Source organism: Dunckerocampus dactyliophorus, chromosome 12 (assembly GCF_027744805.1).
Source record: "Dunckerocampus dactyliophorus isolate RoL2022-P2 chromosome 12, RoL_Ddac_1.1, whole genome shotgun sequence".
Classification (NCBI taxonomy): domain Eukaryota; kingdom Metazoa; phylum Chordata; class Actinopteri; order Syngnathiformes; family Syngnathidae; genus Dunckerocampus; species Dunckerocampus dactyliophorus.
In genome coordinates this window covers 6,258,506-6,277,323 of record NC_072830.1, presented here as the reverse complement: position 1 = coordinate 6,277,323, position 18,818 = coordinate 6,258,506, and the positions used below count along the sequence as shown (strand labels likewise).

Genomic DNA, 18,818 nt, shown 5'->3' with positions numbered 1-18,818 from the left:
GTATTTACCTGCGACAGGTGTCCTTGTCATGAGTGAATGCTCGTCGCCTGAGTGTCCCAGTGTAAAGTGCACATTCTCACATGACACAAACTTCAAACTGTCTGCTGATGATGTTAAAGATTAATGTCTGCTCAGCAAACTGCTCAAACTCCTCCATCGCGTTTCCATCGCCTCACTTGGCGCTGTCCTCTGCTGCCCTCTAGTGGTCAACTTTGTCAAGTAGCGGTGGGCAGTTTGGCTGATACAAATGTACTCGTTTTCCCTGGATTATTGAATGATTTTGTCATTTTTGCTTTAATCTGGTGATTGTCATTATAACCAGAATGAAACATAGGACAAAGATTTTCGAACACTTATTTGTCAAATATTTAACAATATTTAAGATATGTAACAATGTCAACAAAATAATGCAATTATTCCCTTTCATTACACACGCTTTTATAATGTGTTTCATGTTTTTGTCAACTAAACAAAAGCAAAAACTAGTATTCATTCAAATCATTCGGCTTTTTGCCCCAAAGGTCCTCAACAAGCTGTTGCCAACCTCTGGCCCAGCTTTTGGGCTTTGCCTTTTAAACAATTTTTAAATAAAAATGCAAACAGCAACCTGCCTGGATACACTGTGATAACAGGGGAGCATCTCCTACTTCACGAGATGGCTGCTAAAGTGCTACATCTCAAATGTAATATGCAAACGTGTGAATGCTATAACTGGCCCCTTTACCTTTATGATGAGGGCTGAAGTTGATCAAAAGATATGAAAAATTGAATTTCTGAAGAGGACATTTGGGTTATATTTTGTAAAAAAAAAAAAAAAAAAAAAAAAAGTATTGTAATTTGTTCCGACTAACGTGTTGTGAAAAATACAAATTAAAGTTGTTAAAATGGCCTGTTTCTGCCATGTTTGAAGGGGAGGAAAAAAATCACAAAGTATCGGTGTCGATATGGCAAAAAAAGGCAAAAAAAAATCTGGTATCGCCCATCACTACACAACTATAGACTAATGCCTGGACAAGGACAAAGACATTTTTAAACGCTCCCACCAGAGAGCAAACACGGTAACAAATGTATCAGAAAGCACACACTTCAATCTGCTCCAACCAGAATTTGCAATTAGAAACCCAGACTAACACCACAACCGTCATCCGGTAACATACTTGGGTTTTTCGTGTTGCTGTCATGACACTAGTATCGGCAATACCAACATATGAATCGATTCGCCTACCTCTACTGTCACCCACCAACACGAGCCCCATATCAAAACCGCCAAGACTTCTAAAAACCACTGAAAACTGATAGTAGTAAAGCTTGTCTGTTTTCAAAAGGACGCTTCTTGTAATGATTCCAGCAATCAATAGTACTAAATGCCACAGTATTACATAACAGCAGCACGGGAGCCAAACTGTGTCGAAAAGGAAACTACATAAAATTATTCTGGGCGTTAGCGAATTCTCATCCCCAAATTACGCTTCTGAGCTCGCACACACACTGCATTACATATGTATTACTTAAATATGACGTAAATCGCCACATTAAACGTCATCGTCATGTTCGTCGTTGTTAGCATTACATCAGTATACTTCTAATCATCACGAGTAAGTTTGATAAACGGAGGCAGTACTTTGACAATGTGGGATTTGTTTTGTTTGACGTCAATCTACCGCGCCCCCTCCAGGAAGGGAACCGAGCTTTACTTTAAAAACACATACAGTATAGAATGAAATGCAGTCTTTTGTTCCCAATTCATCTGCGTGCCATTGAACGCACCACCAATTCGCGTACAGATGCGTGAAGGAGTTTGAAGGCGAGTTTGTGCTCCTGATGTTCTCTGCTGGACTCTAAACACTCGAAACTCTTCACAATCCTTCTCCTCTACAGGAGAAGAGGAAAACACAAAGTTGAGCAAAGACGAGAAGAATAGCTGACGCCAGGGCGACATTTTTGAGGTAAACCATTTGATACAAGCTGTTTTTTTGCACCGCTACGAAAGAAACCCTATAATCTAAAGTTAACGTAACTTTAATATACTCAAATTATCACAAAATAGGGCATTTTTACGAAAATGCGGCACACAACAGAAAAAATGTGAGGCATAAACTTTTTTTTTAAACCATCGTCGGCGTAAACAAACCCACTTCCGATACATAGGCTACTGTCAAAATAAAAGACAACATTGTGACATTCGTTTCTGGCATTTTGGTTACCTCGTGTAACTGCATGAAATTCTCAGGAACAGTTCTCAGTATGATACATTTCACGACAATAAATATGATAAGTGAATACGCTACCTTACGTCTTTGACAAAACTTATCTAGCACAGACACAAAACACACTCAGAAGACCTTTTCACCTGGAAAAGTTGTTTCTGTTTGCAAAGACACAAACATAGTCTCTGGATATGCCACTATTTTAATCTCTCGTCGAGGAGCAATTAACTGGCCAATTGGGACGGGCTGGTGCCTAACAGCCCGAACAACAACAAAAAAGGGAAGTTTACACCGATTGATCGAGATCGATCGGACTTTGCTAAACCTTCGTTGGCCTGCTCGTCGTTCTAACAGGCCTGGTCCCAACACTGTAAAGTACTTGATTTAGTTCCAAACCACTTGAAACAAAGTTCCCTTTTGTGGTCATGTGACAAGCTGGCAGGGTTCTATTTTGGTCTGGTGTGTTTCAAAAGCACAATTACAAGTTGAACATGATGTGATGTTTGAACATCTGCTCGAGCGGGCAGTGGCGCTCACATCAAAGTACGCTGTCAAAACTCCACACACACACACACACACGCACGCAACACACGCACGCACACATTAAATAACAGAATGATTGTTTATATGTGATCAGTGCTAATCATGTTTGTGTGCTGGTCACGGCAGGAAGTAGGATGGTGGTGCCATACGATGGCCAGACCTTTGCCAGTCTGAGGATGAATGCTCTCCAGAATGGACGCCTCTTTAAGGACCCTCGCTTTCCCGCCTCCGATAAGTCGCTCTTCTACCAGAACAACCGCATCGGTGACGTCATCTGGAAGAGGCCACAGGTATGTCTTCTGCTTTACACATAGCCTTTTGGAATTTATTACACCCTTTATTTGGGGGTGGAGTACATGAGCGTGTGTGTGTGTGTGTGTGTGTGTGTGTGTGTGTGTGTGTGTGTGTGTGTGTGTGGCTTTGACCACCTCTGTCATTTGGCTGCCTGCTTTAGAGCTCCCTGTGGTCCAGCCTTGACATAATCAGAGGGTGTTTCCTTGCTGCCTTTCCTCAGTGTGTTTCCATGTTTTGTTTTATTATGTTTCCTCGCTTGCCGTGTAATTGACAGCTGATATGTACAGGTGTTTACTTGGCGATGGTTGACTGATGGTGCCACCCTGCTGCCGCCTACTAACATCACATCCTTCTCCAGTAGGAAGTAGGAAGAGGCTGGTCGCTGCTTGGACCGGCTGGCTGACGTGGACATAAGTGTTGTCAAGTTAAAACGGAAACACTGCTTGCGCGTTTTCTTATGGCTTTGTCCAGAGACATAAGGAGAATGGGTGATGAAGGATTCAACTTCCAGCAGTTTGTTTACATGGTTTTCCTCCATTTGCGCATATTTTTATTTAGATTCTTCTGTTTTCATATGATGTTGTAGTGACCGGAGTATTGTGTATAGTTTCTGAGCTGTGATTCAGGCATTGGGCTATAGGGGGCAGTAATGTTTGCCTGTTAGAGCCAGCCCAAGAAAGAAGAGTTGCTGAACTGCATTGAAGTGTGGCGTGTGTCTTGCTGTAAGGTATACAGTAATCCCTCATTTACCCGGTGACTTGGTTCCAGTGAATTTCCGCCAAGTATGATTTCTTATTTACAAATGGAATATTTTTGTAGTTAGAGCAGGGGTGTCAAACTCGTGCCATGGAGGGCTGAGACAGTGCAGGTTTTCTTTCCAGCCAGTCACTAAAGCAGGTGATTTTAATGATCAACACCTTCAGTTTGAGAGAAGGAGCTCATCAATTAAATCACCTGCTGAAGAAACTGGTTGGAGAGAAAACCTGCAGCGTCTCGGCCCTCCAGGGCACGAGTTTGACACATGTGAGTTAGAGCATAGGAAACCTGTTTACGACCTCCTAAATACAGTTTTTAACATTATTAGCCCTTTAGACATGAAATGACACCAGTATAGTTACCTTTACACTTGTATTACCCGATGTAGTAGGCCTAATCAGAGAAAATAAGACATTTAAGACATAATTAAGACTCATGCTTGTGTGTGTGTTGCCGTAAATGTCTTCAGGGTGTGTGGAAGACAAGAAGTGACGTCATGGGTTCACAGTTAAATTTTAGCTGGAGTGGATTACGGCCGCAACAGTAGCCCGTGTTAGGGATTATGATTATTATGTAATTACTATTGTGCCTGTTGTGGGATGATGGAAACATGCAATGAAAGCCTGTTGTTCCGGCGATCAAGTGTCATGCTTGTGTGCGTCACCGAACATTACAGTAACATTACTGACACCTAGTGACCAGTGTAGAATACTACACAGTGAAACGACCGGGTTGGTTTTCCCAAGAAGAGATCAGGCAGCCAAACTTTTCTGTCTTTTTAATCTTTAAGTGAAAAAATGGCAGGGAAATGTCACAAGTACAGCATGCTGGACTCCTGCTCACATCAACAAGCTTGAGACACCCACGCAGTTTAAAGTCGGAAATTAACCTACCCGGAGAAAACCCACGCACGGTGAGAACATGCAAACTCCACACAGAAAATGCCCAGCGGAGATTCGAACCCAGATCTTCTCAATCTTCTGACTGTGTGGCCTGTGTGCTAATCACTCAGCCACCGTGCAGCCCCAGGTCAAAGGACCACTTTGGAAAATTAATTAATCCAATTTCACCTCCCCCTTACGTGTTTGTTAATCTCCAGTTATGGGAAGGAAAGAAGACTCACACACCAAATTAGATTTAAAAAATGTATTGAAAAATAAGTAAGACAGAATCATTTCGCAGTTACGGAGCTTCGGACCCCGTCTCATGCACCGGTTCCCTGCTCCTCCAGCTGAATGAGAGTGTCCCGATCGATCGTACCATCTGCCCTTTTATTTATAATAGTTTTGCTCAAACCGTTGGCGCAAGTCTCTCCAAAGTTAAGTTTCTCCCAGATTCCTTGACAAAGCTGGGTGACGCCAACAGGCGATAGTGCCAAGTTGTTTGACTACATTCTGGACCATATCTGGCTGCTGACCCTGGCTGGTGCAAACTGTTTATTCTCCCCTTTCCCCTTTCACCTACTTAAACCAACGTTATCTGTTCATCTGACAGTTTCATAAAGCATAATCCATTAACTACATGTAATCACTCACTCAGTTATTGGATTAATTGATGAAACAGTTACATCTACTGTATACTGTACTTATTTTAAGGCACTATTAGGCATCAATAAACATCATTGCAACCTGTAATTCTAAAATCTACTTGTAATAATTATTGGCCTACAGAGTGAAGCTGCGAAATGACGCCAATAAAAATACCACAAGCGTTACGACTTAAGCAGTTTCCTTAGTTACAAAGAGCAGAAAGTATCAAGTAATTGACGTGAAATCCAAAGACAATGTGGTTCTTGCTAACCTTTGTGTCCTCGTGTTTACAGGAGTTATGCGACAACCCACGCCTCTTTGTGGACGGTATCAGCGCCCACGACCTCAACCAGGGTCAGCTGGGGAACTGCTGGTTTGTGGCGGCCTGCTCCAGTCTGGCCTCACAGGAAGTACTTTGGCGGAAGGTGAGCCACCTTCACCTCTGTCTTTGTTTACACGAAGACCACCCAGTGACCAAGCATGGTGTGTGTGTGCAGGTGTGGACACATGAGTCATGTGACTGTGTGTGTGTGTGTGTTGACATGGGGTTGGCATGTTGTCTTTATGTAGCTGAGGGCAGAGCTACAGGACATGTCCTATTGATGGTCTTTTTGTTTTGTTAGTGGTTGTTAGTGGCCAAACATCCATCACTTGCATGGTCAGCAATACCTTTACCAGGAGCATAGTCCTGCTAGTGTCCTAAGCAGTGTGTGACATTGTCAATGTCATTATTAATGTTGGAAAATAGCCTGATTAAAGGCTGCTGAAGCAAGCAGTCAGTAACATGCTTGTTCACAAGGTGGCACTATTGGGCTTGATTGAGAAGCTGTCCAGTCATTGATGTACAGTCATCCATTGGTTCAGGACTTAACCGTGATAAGTGAATTTCAGCAAACTAGGATTCCTCGTGGAATATTTTAGTAGTTACAGAATAGAAAACCTGTTTACAACCTTCTAAATATAGGTTTCAGAACTGTTATAGCCCTCTAGACATGAAATAACATCCTATACCTTTACACTCATATTACCCAATATAGTTCACATATAAAGAAAATAAGACATAGTATAGACTCACACATGTTAGGATTGGGAGAGTTCTTTGTTGTTGTTTAGTTTGTTTTAACTTCTGGGACTTATTGTGGTGGCTAATGTAACATTACCGACACCCAGGCTACATTCACACTGCAGGGTTTGATGCCCAATTTGGATTTTTTGTTCAAATCCAATTTTTTCTGTGGTCGTTGACATTAGCAACGACACAGCACGACATAACACGCATTTCAGTGTGATTGCTGCCAGTGTGTGTGCTCCTTAAGGCGTTTGCGGCAGTTTCAAGGATTTCGTGCAAAGGCAGCGTAGGAGATTTAGAAGAAAGTGGGCAAGAATTTAGGCTATGGCAGTTCACGGAGAACTTGCTGCAAAGTCTATTCCAAGGAGCGAGTGAGTGGCAGGAGTGGTGGAACATTGCCGTAAGCCGCTTCACTGACATTCTTAAAAAATCATTTTCGGATGACAAGAACAACTTTTACCTACATCGGTGAGTACCTTTATCCAACTCTCATGCTGTAAACCACGCCTTTCGATAATGTATAAGTCGGTTATATGCGACCTGACCGTTCAGACTATATCAACATGCAAACAAGGCCGAGTCGTATTTGAAAAAAAATGGAATTGTAGTGTTAACACTGACATGGAAAAATGAGATACAGGTCACATATGAGCAAAAAAATGGGAACTGACCTGCAGTGTAGCCCTAGTGACCAGTGTAGAATACTACATATCAACCTGTCTTTCAATGCATAAATGAATATTTGTATATTATATTTTATAATATATATGTATTGCCCTGCGATTGGCTGGCGACCAGTCCAGGGTGTACCCCACCTGTCGCCCGAAGTGGATGATATTTTTGTGTGACATTAAACCTAGTAAAGAACAAATTATTTAATAAGAATATTTCATTTATTCAGCTCTAGGATGTGTTATTTTAGTTATTGACGGTACACTGTATTATTGACATTACATTATTATACAGAATGACTGTATTATACAGGATGACTGTATACATTAGTATCTATTTATATATAATTATCTTTGTACGAATTTATATATTATAGCTATATATTGGTTGGAATAAGGAGTTATATGCTATAGTGGAGGTCTGCATGGGTGTAGCTCAGCTTCATGTCGGGCTTTAGACAGCAAGCTAGTTGAGACTTGAGAATCAATAGTACCTCTGCAGGCTGCAGCCAAGGTGTGCCCTCCATTTTGACTATGAAGATGCACTGTAATCTGTGTGTGTGTGTGTGTGTGTGTGTGTGCAGGTTTTGTTTCCACCATCAGTTCACATGTGGTCTCGGGGGTCCTTAGCTCACTTTTCCATTTGCTGAAGACTTAAGTGTCGCTGCCTCAGTGGAGCATCCTGTTGTGATGATAACCAGTGTCAGCGGTCCAAACATAAGCGTTGGTTTTGCCGCATAATTCAATCAAGAATCTAACCTTGGCTTAAAGGGTCCCTGACATGATTCATCAACTTATCTTATATGTGTTATAAATTGTTTGTCCCCTAGGTCCCCAACTAACAAACACAATTGGTTCCAGACGACCGTTCTTAAGTCGAATTGTTCTTAAGTCGAAAAAAATGAATATTACCAATGATATAGGTACTACATGTACGTGTATACATATACAGTATATGTGTATGTATGTAAATGAGTTTGGATGCAGTAGTAATATTAAATGAGGACAATTAATGAAAAAAACAACAATAAAAATGATATAATAATACGTAATGATAAATGTTATTTACCTTTGAAGAGGAGTGGTCGAGCATACGTCTTTGGTTGTGGCGGAGGAGGAAGAGTTATTGAAAAAAAAGGACAAATGGTCGTCGTCTTTAGACTCTTCTAAAAGAGGTAGTGTTCTGTGGGTGGTGTAGAATTAAGCAGGCCTATTAACTCTTCATAAACTTTAATCACACGCTCTGTCCGGGTTGTATCATAAAACTCTTAGCCTTCCTCTCTCCTCTTCCTCGTCTTCCTGTATCTGTTGGTCCCATTAGCAGTGTCACAGTGCCCTCTGCTGGTCAAGCATGTACCAGTATAAATATGGGTTTGCCGGTCAAGCAAGTAGCTGTATAAATATGGACTTATAAGGCAAAACACATGAAAATCTAGACCAGTCGGCTTGTGTTCGTATCTCCGAATGTTCGCACGGCCGATGTTTGTTAGTAGGGGACTTAGTGTAATTATGTTCTACATTGTTCGATTTTTTAAAGCGAACAGTAAATATGCAAAAATTACATTCATAGTTCATGACAGTACATTCATAGCCATGACAAAGTAGCTTGCAGCTCAGCCTCATTTCCGAAAGTAACATCATGGGTGACACATGACAACTAAAGCAGAGTAAACAAACGCCTCTCGAGGTAGATGGTCGACATGGTTCAGTATATTTTTCATCAAAATAGCAGTCATGACAAAAGGTTGTGTTGCTGCTGGGTGTTAACAGTATCCGAGTGATTCTGTAAGTTTGTTTTCCTTTCCAAAAGAGGAAAGTTAAAGACAACAATGTACGAAGCAAGTGCAGACAATGAGAGACAGATGGACATCCCCCTCAAGTTCTGTTCTTTGCAATGATCATTTTACTGATGACTGCTTTGGAGGAAGACCTTTATAAGAAGCTTTTGCCTTGGAAGTATGCTAGAAACACATATTCCACCGGTACAGAGGAAAAAACATCAAAACAAGGAAGAATGACCCTGTCAAAGTTGCCACCAACAGAATAAATCATGTCTTGTTTACATAATGTCTTCTAAACACTATTCCACGATAGCGACAAGGCTGCAAAGCATTACACATGTTATATTTAAACATCTTTTGACAGCGATATGTTTACAGTGAAGGGGATGGGGCGGCGGCGGTGAACATTTATCCACAAATACAATCAAACAGGCTATAAAAAACCCTTTACGCTCAGTAAGAAGCCGATTTAAAACAAAAATTGAAGGATAAGCAACTATTTACACTTAACATTCTGTGTTTTGAAGGCGACCGATCTCCATCTCCATTAAGTCCATGTCCTGCAGGTTCTCTGTTTCATCTCCAAATGTTTCTTCATCCTCAAAAGCTATTGACACATCGCTCAAATCTTTGCTATAATCACTGCAAACATCCTGCGTCTCGTACAACGCTATGTTTGTTTACCTGAGTGATAGTACCCCAATGGCCTCACTTCCATAAATCGGGCTGAACTGCGAGAAGTAGCTTGTCATGGCTATCATCATGAACTATAAATGTAATTTTTTCAAATTTACCCATGTCAGGGACCCTTTAAAGGGATAATTACGATGGCCTTATAAGGACTTCCTGCTTTAGCTGGTGACCTCTGCTGGTGGATTTGTTTACTACTTTTAAAATCTGCTTTGTGTGAGCAAGAAGGCATACATCATCATAGCATTCATCGCTTTTATTTCGCTTAGTTTGTGCGCTTCACGTTTCCTCGCTCAGCATGCTAACAGTCATTTTTCGCTGTGAAACGCCACCGAGCAGTGCAACTTGGCCGCCTCGGCACCGTCCTTGAAGGCAAACAGGAAGTACATGACCTTCCTGACCTTGGCCAGCTCAGCGATCCTCTCACCAAACTCCTGCATGTCGGCCTCCAGACACTTAAGTTGCGACTCATCGGGGTCATCGGCATTGCGCCAAAGCGTACCAATGGGCTCCAGGAGCTGACGGGTCATGAGGTGGGTGAGATCGGGGGTCCAGTGCTGCGAGATTCCCGTGATGGTGACCCGGCCATGGCCACCGAAGGACACGTTCCAGCGGGAGAAGATCAGCTCCTGGTTGTGGAAGTCCAGCCGGTAGACGGCCTCGTGAGGAAGAAGCAGGCGCTCGCCGTCCTGACGCTTCTGACCGGACCGCTGCAGAGATGACACGCGAAGACGCATCTTCTGCAGAAGACCACCAAAAAGTCATCAGTCGGACACTCGTTTGTTACTCATAAAACAGATCATATTAAACAGATTTTTTAAAATTCAGCATTTAAAACTTTTCAAAGTGCATCAAAGTCCAAAATGAAATGCTAAAATAATCTTCACGGTGAGAAGCGCACCTCAGTCAGCGCCGTGTCCTCTTTAAACTCCAGCACCATGGTGCTCGATGGAGCTCCAGCCTGGTCCATGTCTCACTTGGAGGTTGTGATCCCGGGTCAAGGAGAGGGTTCCCTGGCCTCCCTGGATGGTGGATGTTATGATGGAGCTCTGTCGGAGTTTCTGCTTTTGTCCCTCTCAGACTCCCGCCGCCCCCTTCCCTTTTCCACAACTATTTCCATCACAGTACATCAGTTGTGTTCCTCCTCCTCCCACACACACACACACACACACACACGCACACACACGCACACACACGCACGCACGCACGCAGCCGTGCCTGCAGGCAAACAGTACTTTGGGAACATTGATTGACCCTCACAGTGGCAGAGGACATGAGATCAATGTGTGCTGCAGTGACATGATGGAAGAGGTCTGTGAAGATAATCACAAATAAAAGTGGCGGCAAAGTCTTATTCAGTGCAAGTGCAAAGGAGCAGGGAAGTGTGCGCGTTTGCTAGGCAACACGAGGCACTGATGACGTCCAGGAGGGAACTCTGGGAGTCTCCTGAGGACTTCTGGGAGCGCTGCTGCTCAATGGAGCGCTGACCTCTATTTATAACAGAACGTGTGTGCACTCGGGTGAACATGCTACTGTGTCGTCAGGAGGGAGCGCTGTGCGGGATACGCTCGGATGATGCCTCCATGTTAGAAAGGCGGTAAAGATAGAAAGTGGAAAAAATGTGACCGCATGCCTGTCTTGCAATCAAAAGTCCAGTTCTAACATGCAAATATTTCAAATGCTTAAACAAAAGTTTATTTTTTAATAATTACCTATTTGCCAGTGGTCGTTGGAATTGTCTAACGGTGGCCCTGGCCAATAGCACTCATTATGAATAAATTGAAAAATGTAGAGTTAATCCATGTGATCAGTATCTCACTCATGGAAGATCGGTATCAGATTCGTCAGCATAAAACCCTGATTGAAGCATCCCTAATTTTATGCATTTATTTTTAAAGCAGGGACAGTACATACAGTATTAATGAACACACACATGATATCTAAATAGGTCCGATTACCTCCACCAAGCACAGCGCAAAGTGCAAGCGCAGCGCGGAGGTTATATTTTTGCTGGTGTTTATCGGTTTGTGTTTGTGTGTGTTCAAAATAACTTGAAAAGTTCTGAATGGATTTCGGTAAAATTTTCAGGATTTGTCAGAAATGGGATATGGAAGAGCTGATAAAAATCTGGGATCACCCAGATCGGATCACCGTCTTGGGCCAATAATTTTTTAAAGGATTCTTTATCAATTAAATCAAAGACTGATCCAAAAAATGTAGGATCATTGTTTTGGCGTGACTCACAATATCGGGGGAACTATGGCACTTGGTGGAGGTCTGCGCTGTCCAAGTGCTTCTCTAGTTTCCATCTGTTGTCCCTGGGCAAGTTGATGTTTAAACACAGTAAGACACTCTTAAAACATCTTAAATGTACAGAAAAACACTTTAAAGCCTGTTGGAGATGAAATTCTCTGCACCCTAATAAGGCCACAAGGACCACTTTGGTAAATTAATTAAAACAAATTTTACCTCCCCTTACGTGTTTGTTAATCTCCAATTATGAGAAGGAAAGAAGACACACTCCAATCGAAGATTTACAAAATGTATTGAAAATAATTCAGACAGAATAATTTCACGTTCTTCAGATATCCGGGCTAACTGTCTCTCCTGTGTCCTCCTGTGGCTTCCTGACCAGAAGTAGAGAGAGTCTGCCTCGATTGCTAGTCCCCGCTACCTTTTTGTAATTGCTTTCCTCAGACCATCGGCGCCACGATATCCCAAAATATCTTCTCCCTTGCATTTGGTGATATGTGTGTGATGACAACAGCTGAGAATTGCGTCTTAGCTGATGTGGTCGGACTCTCATCAGCACCTTTTTCTGTACAAAATACCACACGCCATCCCAGCATAGTACATTCTATCTGACAGCTGACTGCTGATTATGTGAATGCACTTTATGTTTGTGTTTCTATAACATGCTTAAATAAATGGTTATCCATTCAGTTAACAAGTTAGTAAAACTATTTCTATAATCTACTTGTAATATTTACTCACTCAGCTAACGTTAAGTTAATAAAACGATATTATCCTTACAACCCTTCACACAATACATGTTGTGACCCTTCTGACACAACAAAAAAACACTCGACACGCACACAAAACAGCCACAAGTCAATTGAAACGATTGAGGCAAAGTGCCGAAGTGCGCATTGGCTGCTATCCCAGACAGTACTCCGATGAGTGCATTCACTGAGCTCATGATGTAAAATGACTTCCAGAGCATATTTTCGCTTCTTATATCAACTATATTGGGTAATAGGAGTGTAAGGGTGCTATTTTACGTCTAGAGAGTTCTAATAATGAGAGGGAATGAGTTTACCACTGAACCCAAAGCCATTCTTGAATGGCCTGACAGGCAAGCCAGTGATGGTGAAGCTCAAGTGGGGGAGGGAGTACAAAGGCTACCTGGTGTCTGTGGATGGTTGCATGAACATGCAGCTGGCCAACACAGAAGAGTACGTGGATGGCGCTTTAGCAGGCCACCTCGGTGAAGTCCTTATCAGGTGCAATAACGTCTTGTACATCCGAGGCGTCGAAGAGGAGGAGGAGGACGGAGAAATGAGAGAATAATTCCAGAGAGTTGAAAGTGTGCTTGTGTTTTCACGCGTGTAAATGAAACCGCATGAACGTTACTTTGTTGTTTTCTTCTTTTTTTGTACTTTTTCTTTGTTGCGATGCAGGCACAATAAAAAAAAATATTGTACTTATTGTTCTAATCATGTTAAAAAACATATTTTGAAGGTCAAACAGGTTTTCTATGCTCTAAAAATGAAAATAATTCTATTTATAAATCAGGAATAAGCAACATCTCCCAACAGAAAGGCAGTTTCAGTGGCAGATTACTATCACTGTCCTGTCCACTGAAAGACTGAGCAGATCATTCCTCCCCCACGCCATGCGGCTTTTCAACAACACAAAGGGAGAGCGATAAAAACACACACAGGACCAGACTTGCCACCTTATGATGTGTTATTTTGCACTACAAATTTGAAGTGATCTGTTCCGTATTTATTTATTCTTATTCTATTTTCTTATTTTTCTTTTCTTATCTCGTCTTTCTTGCCTTGGTTGTTTTATAGTGTGATGAAGTGATTTAAATTTATTATGCCATTTTTTGCAGAGCTGCTGGAAATGTGAATTTCTCTGGGAGATTAATAAAGTATCTATCTATCTATCTATCTATCTATCTATCTATCTATCTATCTATCTATCTATCTATCTATCTATCTATCTATCTATCTATCTATCTATCTATCTATCTATCTATCTATCTATCTATATCTGGTGTTGGAATTTCAATGCTGTTGTATTCAGGTCAGAATAAAGTTCTAAAAGAACGTCCGACTCTGTGAATCTGGGGACGCTACCTTGTGCCTCCGTCTGCCGTCATAACAAGAGCTGTGGCATGCCTAAAAATTGTAACATAATTAATGAAATAAATAAATACTGCCATTAATGCGTTATTTTTGACAGCCCTAATTTCAACATCACAACAGCTTGTAACTTTCTTGTGACCACCCCCAAGGTGATTCCCGACCATAAGAACCAGGTTTGGCACAACACTTCCTACGCTGGGATCTTCCACTTCCGCTTCTGGAGGTTTGGCAAGTGGGTGGATGTGGTTGTTGACGACCGGCTGCCCACCGTGAACGGAAAGCTGATCTACTGTCACTCAAACGATCCCAGCGAGTTCTGGAGCGCTCTGGTGGAGAAGGCCTACGCCAAGTAAGCGCATCTTCATTCTAGCCAATCAAGTGCTGTCAGTGTTAAATGCGGAAGAAGAGTAAAGACTGGTGAAACGTAGATGTGTAAACTAGCATGGACGCTACGGTGTTCTCTAGGTTATGCGGGTGCTACGAGGCGTTGGACGGGGGCAACACGGCCGACGCCCTGACGGACTTCACTGGCGGCGTGTCGCAGCTGATTAACCTGACGGAAATTGCCACGAAGAACGATGGGGAGAATAGCAAGGAGTTGTTTGAGAGAGTCCTCAAAGTCCACAACAGAGGAGGCCTCATCAGCTGCTCCATCAAGGTGAGGTCAGCAGCTCAAGGTCACATAGTGTTGATTAAGAGTTACATCACGTAGACACTGGTCACCTGCAGACATTTCATTCCTCGAGTGAGAGTGGGTGGAGCCAACTTGGTGTTGTTGCTGCAGGTGACCAACACCAACAACATGGAAGACAAGTTACCCAGCGGCCTGGTCATGGGCCACGCCTACGCGGTGACGGACGTTCGCAAGGTGAAGCTGGGTCGCGGCTTGATGGCCACACTCAAGTCTGAAAAAGTCAACATGATCCGGATAAGGAACCCCTGGGGGCAGAGCGAGTGGACGGGAGCCTGGAGCGACAGGTGGGCACCGAATCTGGAACAGAACGCCTTGTGCGCATCCAACGGACGTCTGCTGCAGTGGACTGCCAAGGTCTCTAAAGCGCGCTGAAGTTCAATCTCATCTTCTGCTTGCAGTTCTGACGAGTGGAAACAGGTCAGCAAGAGCGAGAGGGAGGCCATGTGCGTCGTCGTGCAAAATGACGGCGAGTTCTGGTGAGCTTCAGTGTTCACGTTCACTGTTTTCACCCCCCTCCACGGACATGTTTATGCCCCCCTCCTCTTATTCCCCCTGCAGGATGAACTTTGATGACTTCATCACCAACTTCACAGACCTCATCATGTGTCGCCTCATCAACACGTCCCATGTTAGCCTTCACAAGACCTGGGACGAGGTTTTGGTGCGCGGCTCCTGGCGGAAGGACAAGAATGCGATGCGGAACCGAGCCGGGGGCTGCGCCAACAACAAGGAGTCTTTTCTCCAGAACCCTCAGGTGCTCACTGCTATCGACTTAGCAAGTTGTTTCCTCTACTTGTTTGTCTGCAACACATTCTTAGTCATTCACATCATTTCCTGCTGTTTTTATCCCACACTTGATTGGATATTACTAGTTTCAAATGTTTGTTTGTGTGCACTAATGTGCGTGTGTTGTCTTGCTGTAGTACATGTTCAAAGTGAAGAAGTCCGTGGACGAGGTTCTCATCAGTCTGCAGCAGAAAGACCGTGTAGCCACAGAGAAAGAAGAACAACGACAGAACCTGGCCATCGGCTTTGACATATACAGGGTCAGCTCAGAGAGTGTGTGTGTGTGAGTGTGTGTGCTCGTGCTCGCGTGTGACATTTGGAATATAGTTATACTACAATATGTAGTGCAGGGGTCACCAACATGCCCCCCACGACCACATTTTGTTCATGTTCTGGTAAAACAAGCACATTCGCTTTGTTTGGGTTTAAAATAAGCTCTGAAAATAAATGTTACAAAAATGAGTAGCTCTTGGCCATTTTCATTTTGTAAAAGTAGCTCTCACAAGGAAAAACGTTGGTGACCTCTGATGTAGTGCATCGTGTAATACTGTATGTGTATTTATGTACACTGTGTACACAATTAGTATGTGTATTTATGTACACTGTGTACACAATTACTAGGCAAGTCAGTATTTTGACCATATTCTCATTTTGCTGCATATTTTCCAACCCCAAGCTGAATAAACGTGAATGCCTTTTGGGTTTAAGCATACCAGGTTATGTGCATGTGTGTACTGAGGGAGGGTGTGGCCTCAGAAGATGAACACCCTTTATTAGGTGTGCACAATTATTAGGCAGCTTCTTTTCCTCGGGCAAAACGGGCCAGAGAAGAGATTTAACAGACTGAAAAGTCAAGAACTGTAAAATGTTTTTCATAGGAACGCAGCACGCTTGAAATTGCCAAGATATTAGGACCTGACCACAGAAACATCACACGTTTTGTTGCAAGTGCACAAAAGGGTCACACTTAATGTGTTCAAGAGAAAAACATGCAAATCAACTGCCAAATATTTGAGAAAAATCAAACGCGAAGCTCCCAGGAGCCCATTATCCACCAGTGCTGTCATATTATCTACCTGGAGTGTCCACCGGTACCGTACATGGTGTTCAGTGCTCACAGACATGGCCAAGGTAAGAAAGGCTGAAACCCGACCACCACTGATCAAGACCCACAAGTTGAAAGGCTATATGACCTGGCCATGGAATATCTGGAGACACATTTTTCAAAAGTTTTAAGGACTGATGAGATGAGAGTGCCTCTTGATGCACCACATGGATGGGCCCGTGGCTGCATCAGCAATGGGCAGAGAGCTCCGCTGCAACTCAGACGCAAGCAAGGTGGAGGTGGGGTACTGGTAAGGTCAGGTCAGGTTGGAGATGAACTCAAACTCAACACCCGAACCTAATGCCACTTTTTTCACACAGCGTACAGGAAAAAGTGTGCATCTTTCTAGAACACCATGGTTTTTATGCAGGACATATGCTGGCTATATTGGTCACTGATTTATTTTTTCCAACGCCCAACGTGAAACTAACTTCACCACGGTACACCGCGGACATGTCTGCATGGTGGTGTTGCATTTTCTTCTTCTTGCGGGTGGCGGGAGTCAAGTGGCAACCAGCTTTGAGGCGCATTACCGCACCGACCACGTTGGAGTGTGGCAACCGGAACGGCCCAATCTCGTGGCGGATCGGGCCGATCTTCAAAATACAGCAGACCGGCAGCCGATCCTGAAGATCGGATCGGGACATCCCGACTAGAGAGCAGTGTAGAACACTACTCTTTTGCCACTGTTTATGGTTCAGGAGAGCCTCGCCATTCACTTCAATCACTTTATTAACAAGCAGAGAACCCATGCAGCGAACATTCACATAGGGGTTGCTGTCAGCCACTCTTTACAATGCTAACTTGCTACTGGCACTCAGATAACAGTCAACCCAAGCTAGCTGATGTCACACGTCGCTTCTCAGGCACCGCCTCTTAAAGGCACACGCAACAAGCTACTTCATGTCATGTCTTTTGAATGCCTTATATTTGTATTTTCGCTCATTTTTATGCTTGAAAATGCTTAATGTAGGCCAAAAGTATGTTCCAAATGTTTGATTAGTAATGTCTTACATGACAGGTGGAGTTGAACAGGAAGTTCCGTATGCACGCCCCCCAGCAGAAGGTCGGCGGCAGCACCTACATGAACTCCAGGTCCGTTTTCCAGCGCACCGACCTCAAATACGGCCGCTACGTCGTCATACCCACCACCTATGACGCCAACCTGGAGGGGGAGTTTCTGCTGCGCATCTTCACAGACGTGCCCTGCCACTGCAAGTAGGAAGGCGGCGCTAGACTCTCCGGCCAGATTGTGTTCCAAATTAAGTCCGCAAGTGTTTTCATGTGTGCTGCAGGGAGCTGACTGCGGACGTGCCCCGACGCACCTGCTGCTCCTGTCTGTGTGGTAGTTACCCTTCGTTGGTCACTCAGGTGCACGTCCTGAAGGCTGAAGGACTCGCTGTAGAAGCCTCTGAAACAAGTACACTACACTTTATGTCCATTAAGAGACCATTTTTGTTGTTATTTTTATTTTATATAATATGTATTTGGCGTGTGTGTGCAGATTATAACCCATACGTGATCATTAGCTGTGAAGGAGTCAAAGTTCGTTCCATTTTCCATCAACGCACACGCAGTCCTGTCTTTGACACAAAGGCTGTCTTCTACAGGAAGAAACTCAACCAGCCAATCAGCATTGAGGTGTGTGTGTGTGTGTGTGTGTGTGTGTGTGTGTGTGTCGATGTGCGCTCATGTGCTTACCTTGACGTGTCCTTCAGGTGTACAGCCACAACATGATGAGGGACACCTTCCTGGGCCTGGTGACGGTGTCCACCGAGTCAGGTGACATCGAGGAGACGTTGCAATTAAAGGAGAACGCGAATAGCGGTGCCAACACCCTCCCTGGCACCATCACTATTGCCGTGGTGAGCAGCGCGATGCTCAACGGCATCTGAGAGGTCATTTACAAAGCTTTATCCCAAAAAGTTTCAGCGACAATTTCCTTTACCTGCTTTTTTATCTTTAAAAAAAAAAAAATCAGTTACAAAGTTTTACAAAGTGTCTAGTTTACTTTTTTAAAAAGGTATTGCTTTTTAATAACCACTTTGCTATTTTTAATGTATGTTATCCTCACACTTGCCTACAAACGCTATTTAAATCAAAAGTCATTGGAAAAGCATCAAGCCGCTCATTTTTTCAGTTGTGTTGCACAATGTGACCAAATGAAGGCGTTCAAGTTGTACACTTTGTTGTAGACTTGTGGGAAACTAATGGCGCATTAACTTTTCATTTTCACTGTCGTAGGCGCTATGACAACCACTGTTTGCCATCATTTCATTGTGTATGCTCGTGCCAACATAAAAGTCATCTTTTTACC

The 18,818-nt window shown here is 43.3% G+C and overlaps 4 protein-coding genes across 7 annotated transcripts in view; 2 read left to right on the top strand and 2 right to left on the bottom strand.

Annotated features, from left to right (window-relative positions):
• The window catches only part of LOC129190833 (uncharacterized), a 3,546-nt gene extending 1,895 nt beyond the window's left edge, over window positions 1-1,651 (bottom strand). The window contains exon 1 of one of the 3 annotated variants that reach the window (XM_054793481.1): window positions 9-1,651. In XM_054793481.1, coding sequence (XP_054649456.1) covers window positions 9-30 — 22 coding nt within the window. In that variant the 5' untranslated portion in view covers window positions 31-1,651. The remainder of the gene's footprint in view (window positions 1-8) is intronic. The other 2 variants (XM_054793477.1, XM_054793480.1) reach the window with 2 other exon arrangements.
• Window positions 1,632-18,818, top strand: capn5a (calpain 5a). 2 transcript variants are annotated; one of them, XM_054793458.1, is made up of 13 exons: window positions 1,632-1,804; window positions 1,879-1,946; window positions 2,877-3,040; window positions 5,623-5,754; window positions 14,066-14,265; window positions 14,382-14,574; window positions 14,701-14,894; window positions 15,009-15,086; window positions 15,169-15,364; window positions 15,534-15,656; window positions 17,523-17,719; window positions 17,797-18,142; window positions 18,220-18,818. In XM_054793458.1, exons 3-13 carry the CDS (start codon window positions 2,885-2,887, stop codon window positions 18,394-18,396), a joined length of 1,992 nt encoding a protein of 663 aa, XP_054649433.1. In that variant the 5' UTR covers window positions 1,632-1,804; window positions 1,879-1,946; window positions 2,877-2,884; the 3' UTR covers window positions 18,397-18,818. The 2 variants fall into 2 exon arrangements, with proteins under 2 accessions (XP_054649433.1, XP_054649434.1); XM_054793459.1 differs by having other exon boundaries at window positions 1,637-1,946; window positions 17,797-17,921; window positions 18,006-18,142.
• On the bottom strand, window positions 8,701-10,616 carry ompa (olfactory marker protein a). Its single transcript, XM_054793517.1, has 2 exons — window positions 10,442-10,616; window positions 8,701-10,280 (listed from the first exon to the last, which is right to left on the bottom strand). Exons 1-2 carry the CDS (start codon window positions 10,508-10,510, stop codon window positions 9,849-9,851), a joined length of 501 nt encoding a protein of 166 aa, XP_054649492.1. The 5' UTR covers window positions 10,511-10,616; the 3' UTR covers window positions 8,701-9,848.
• LOC129190853 (small nuclear ribonucleoprotein F-like) lies at window positions 12,812-13,259 on the top strand. Its single transcript, XM_054793520.1, has one exon. It carries the CDS (start codon window positions 12,850-12,852, stop codon window positions 13,108-13,110), a length of 261 nt encoding a protein of 86 aa, XP_054649495.1. The 5' UTR covers window positions 12,812-12,849; the 3' UTR covers window positions 13,111-13,259.

Coding starts and splice junctions, on each gene's coding strand:
- LOC129190853 (XM_054793520.1), top strand. CDS start 12,850: ATGAGTTTACCACTGAACCCAAAGCCATTCTTGAATGGCCTGACAGGC.
- ompa (XM_054793517.1), bottom strand. CDS start 10,510: ATGGACCAGGCTGGAGCTCCATCGAGCACCATGGTGCTGGAGTTTAAA. Junction 10,281..10,441: donor AGGACACGGCGCTGACTGAG/GTGCGCTTCTCA, acceptor GGTCTTCTGCAG/AAGATGCGTCTTCGCGTGTC.
- capn5a (XM_054793458.1), top strand. CDS start 2,885: ATGGTGGTGCCATACGATGGCCAGACCTTTGCCAGTCTGAGGATGAAT. Junction 3,041..5,622: donor TCATCTGGAAGAGGCCACAG/GTATGTCTTCTG, acceptor TCGTGTTTACAG/GAGTTATGCGACAACCCACG. Junction 15,365..15,533: donor CTTTTCTCCAGAACCCTCAG/GTGCTCACTGCT, acceptor GTCTTGCTGTAG/TACATGTTCAAAGTGAAGAA.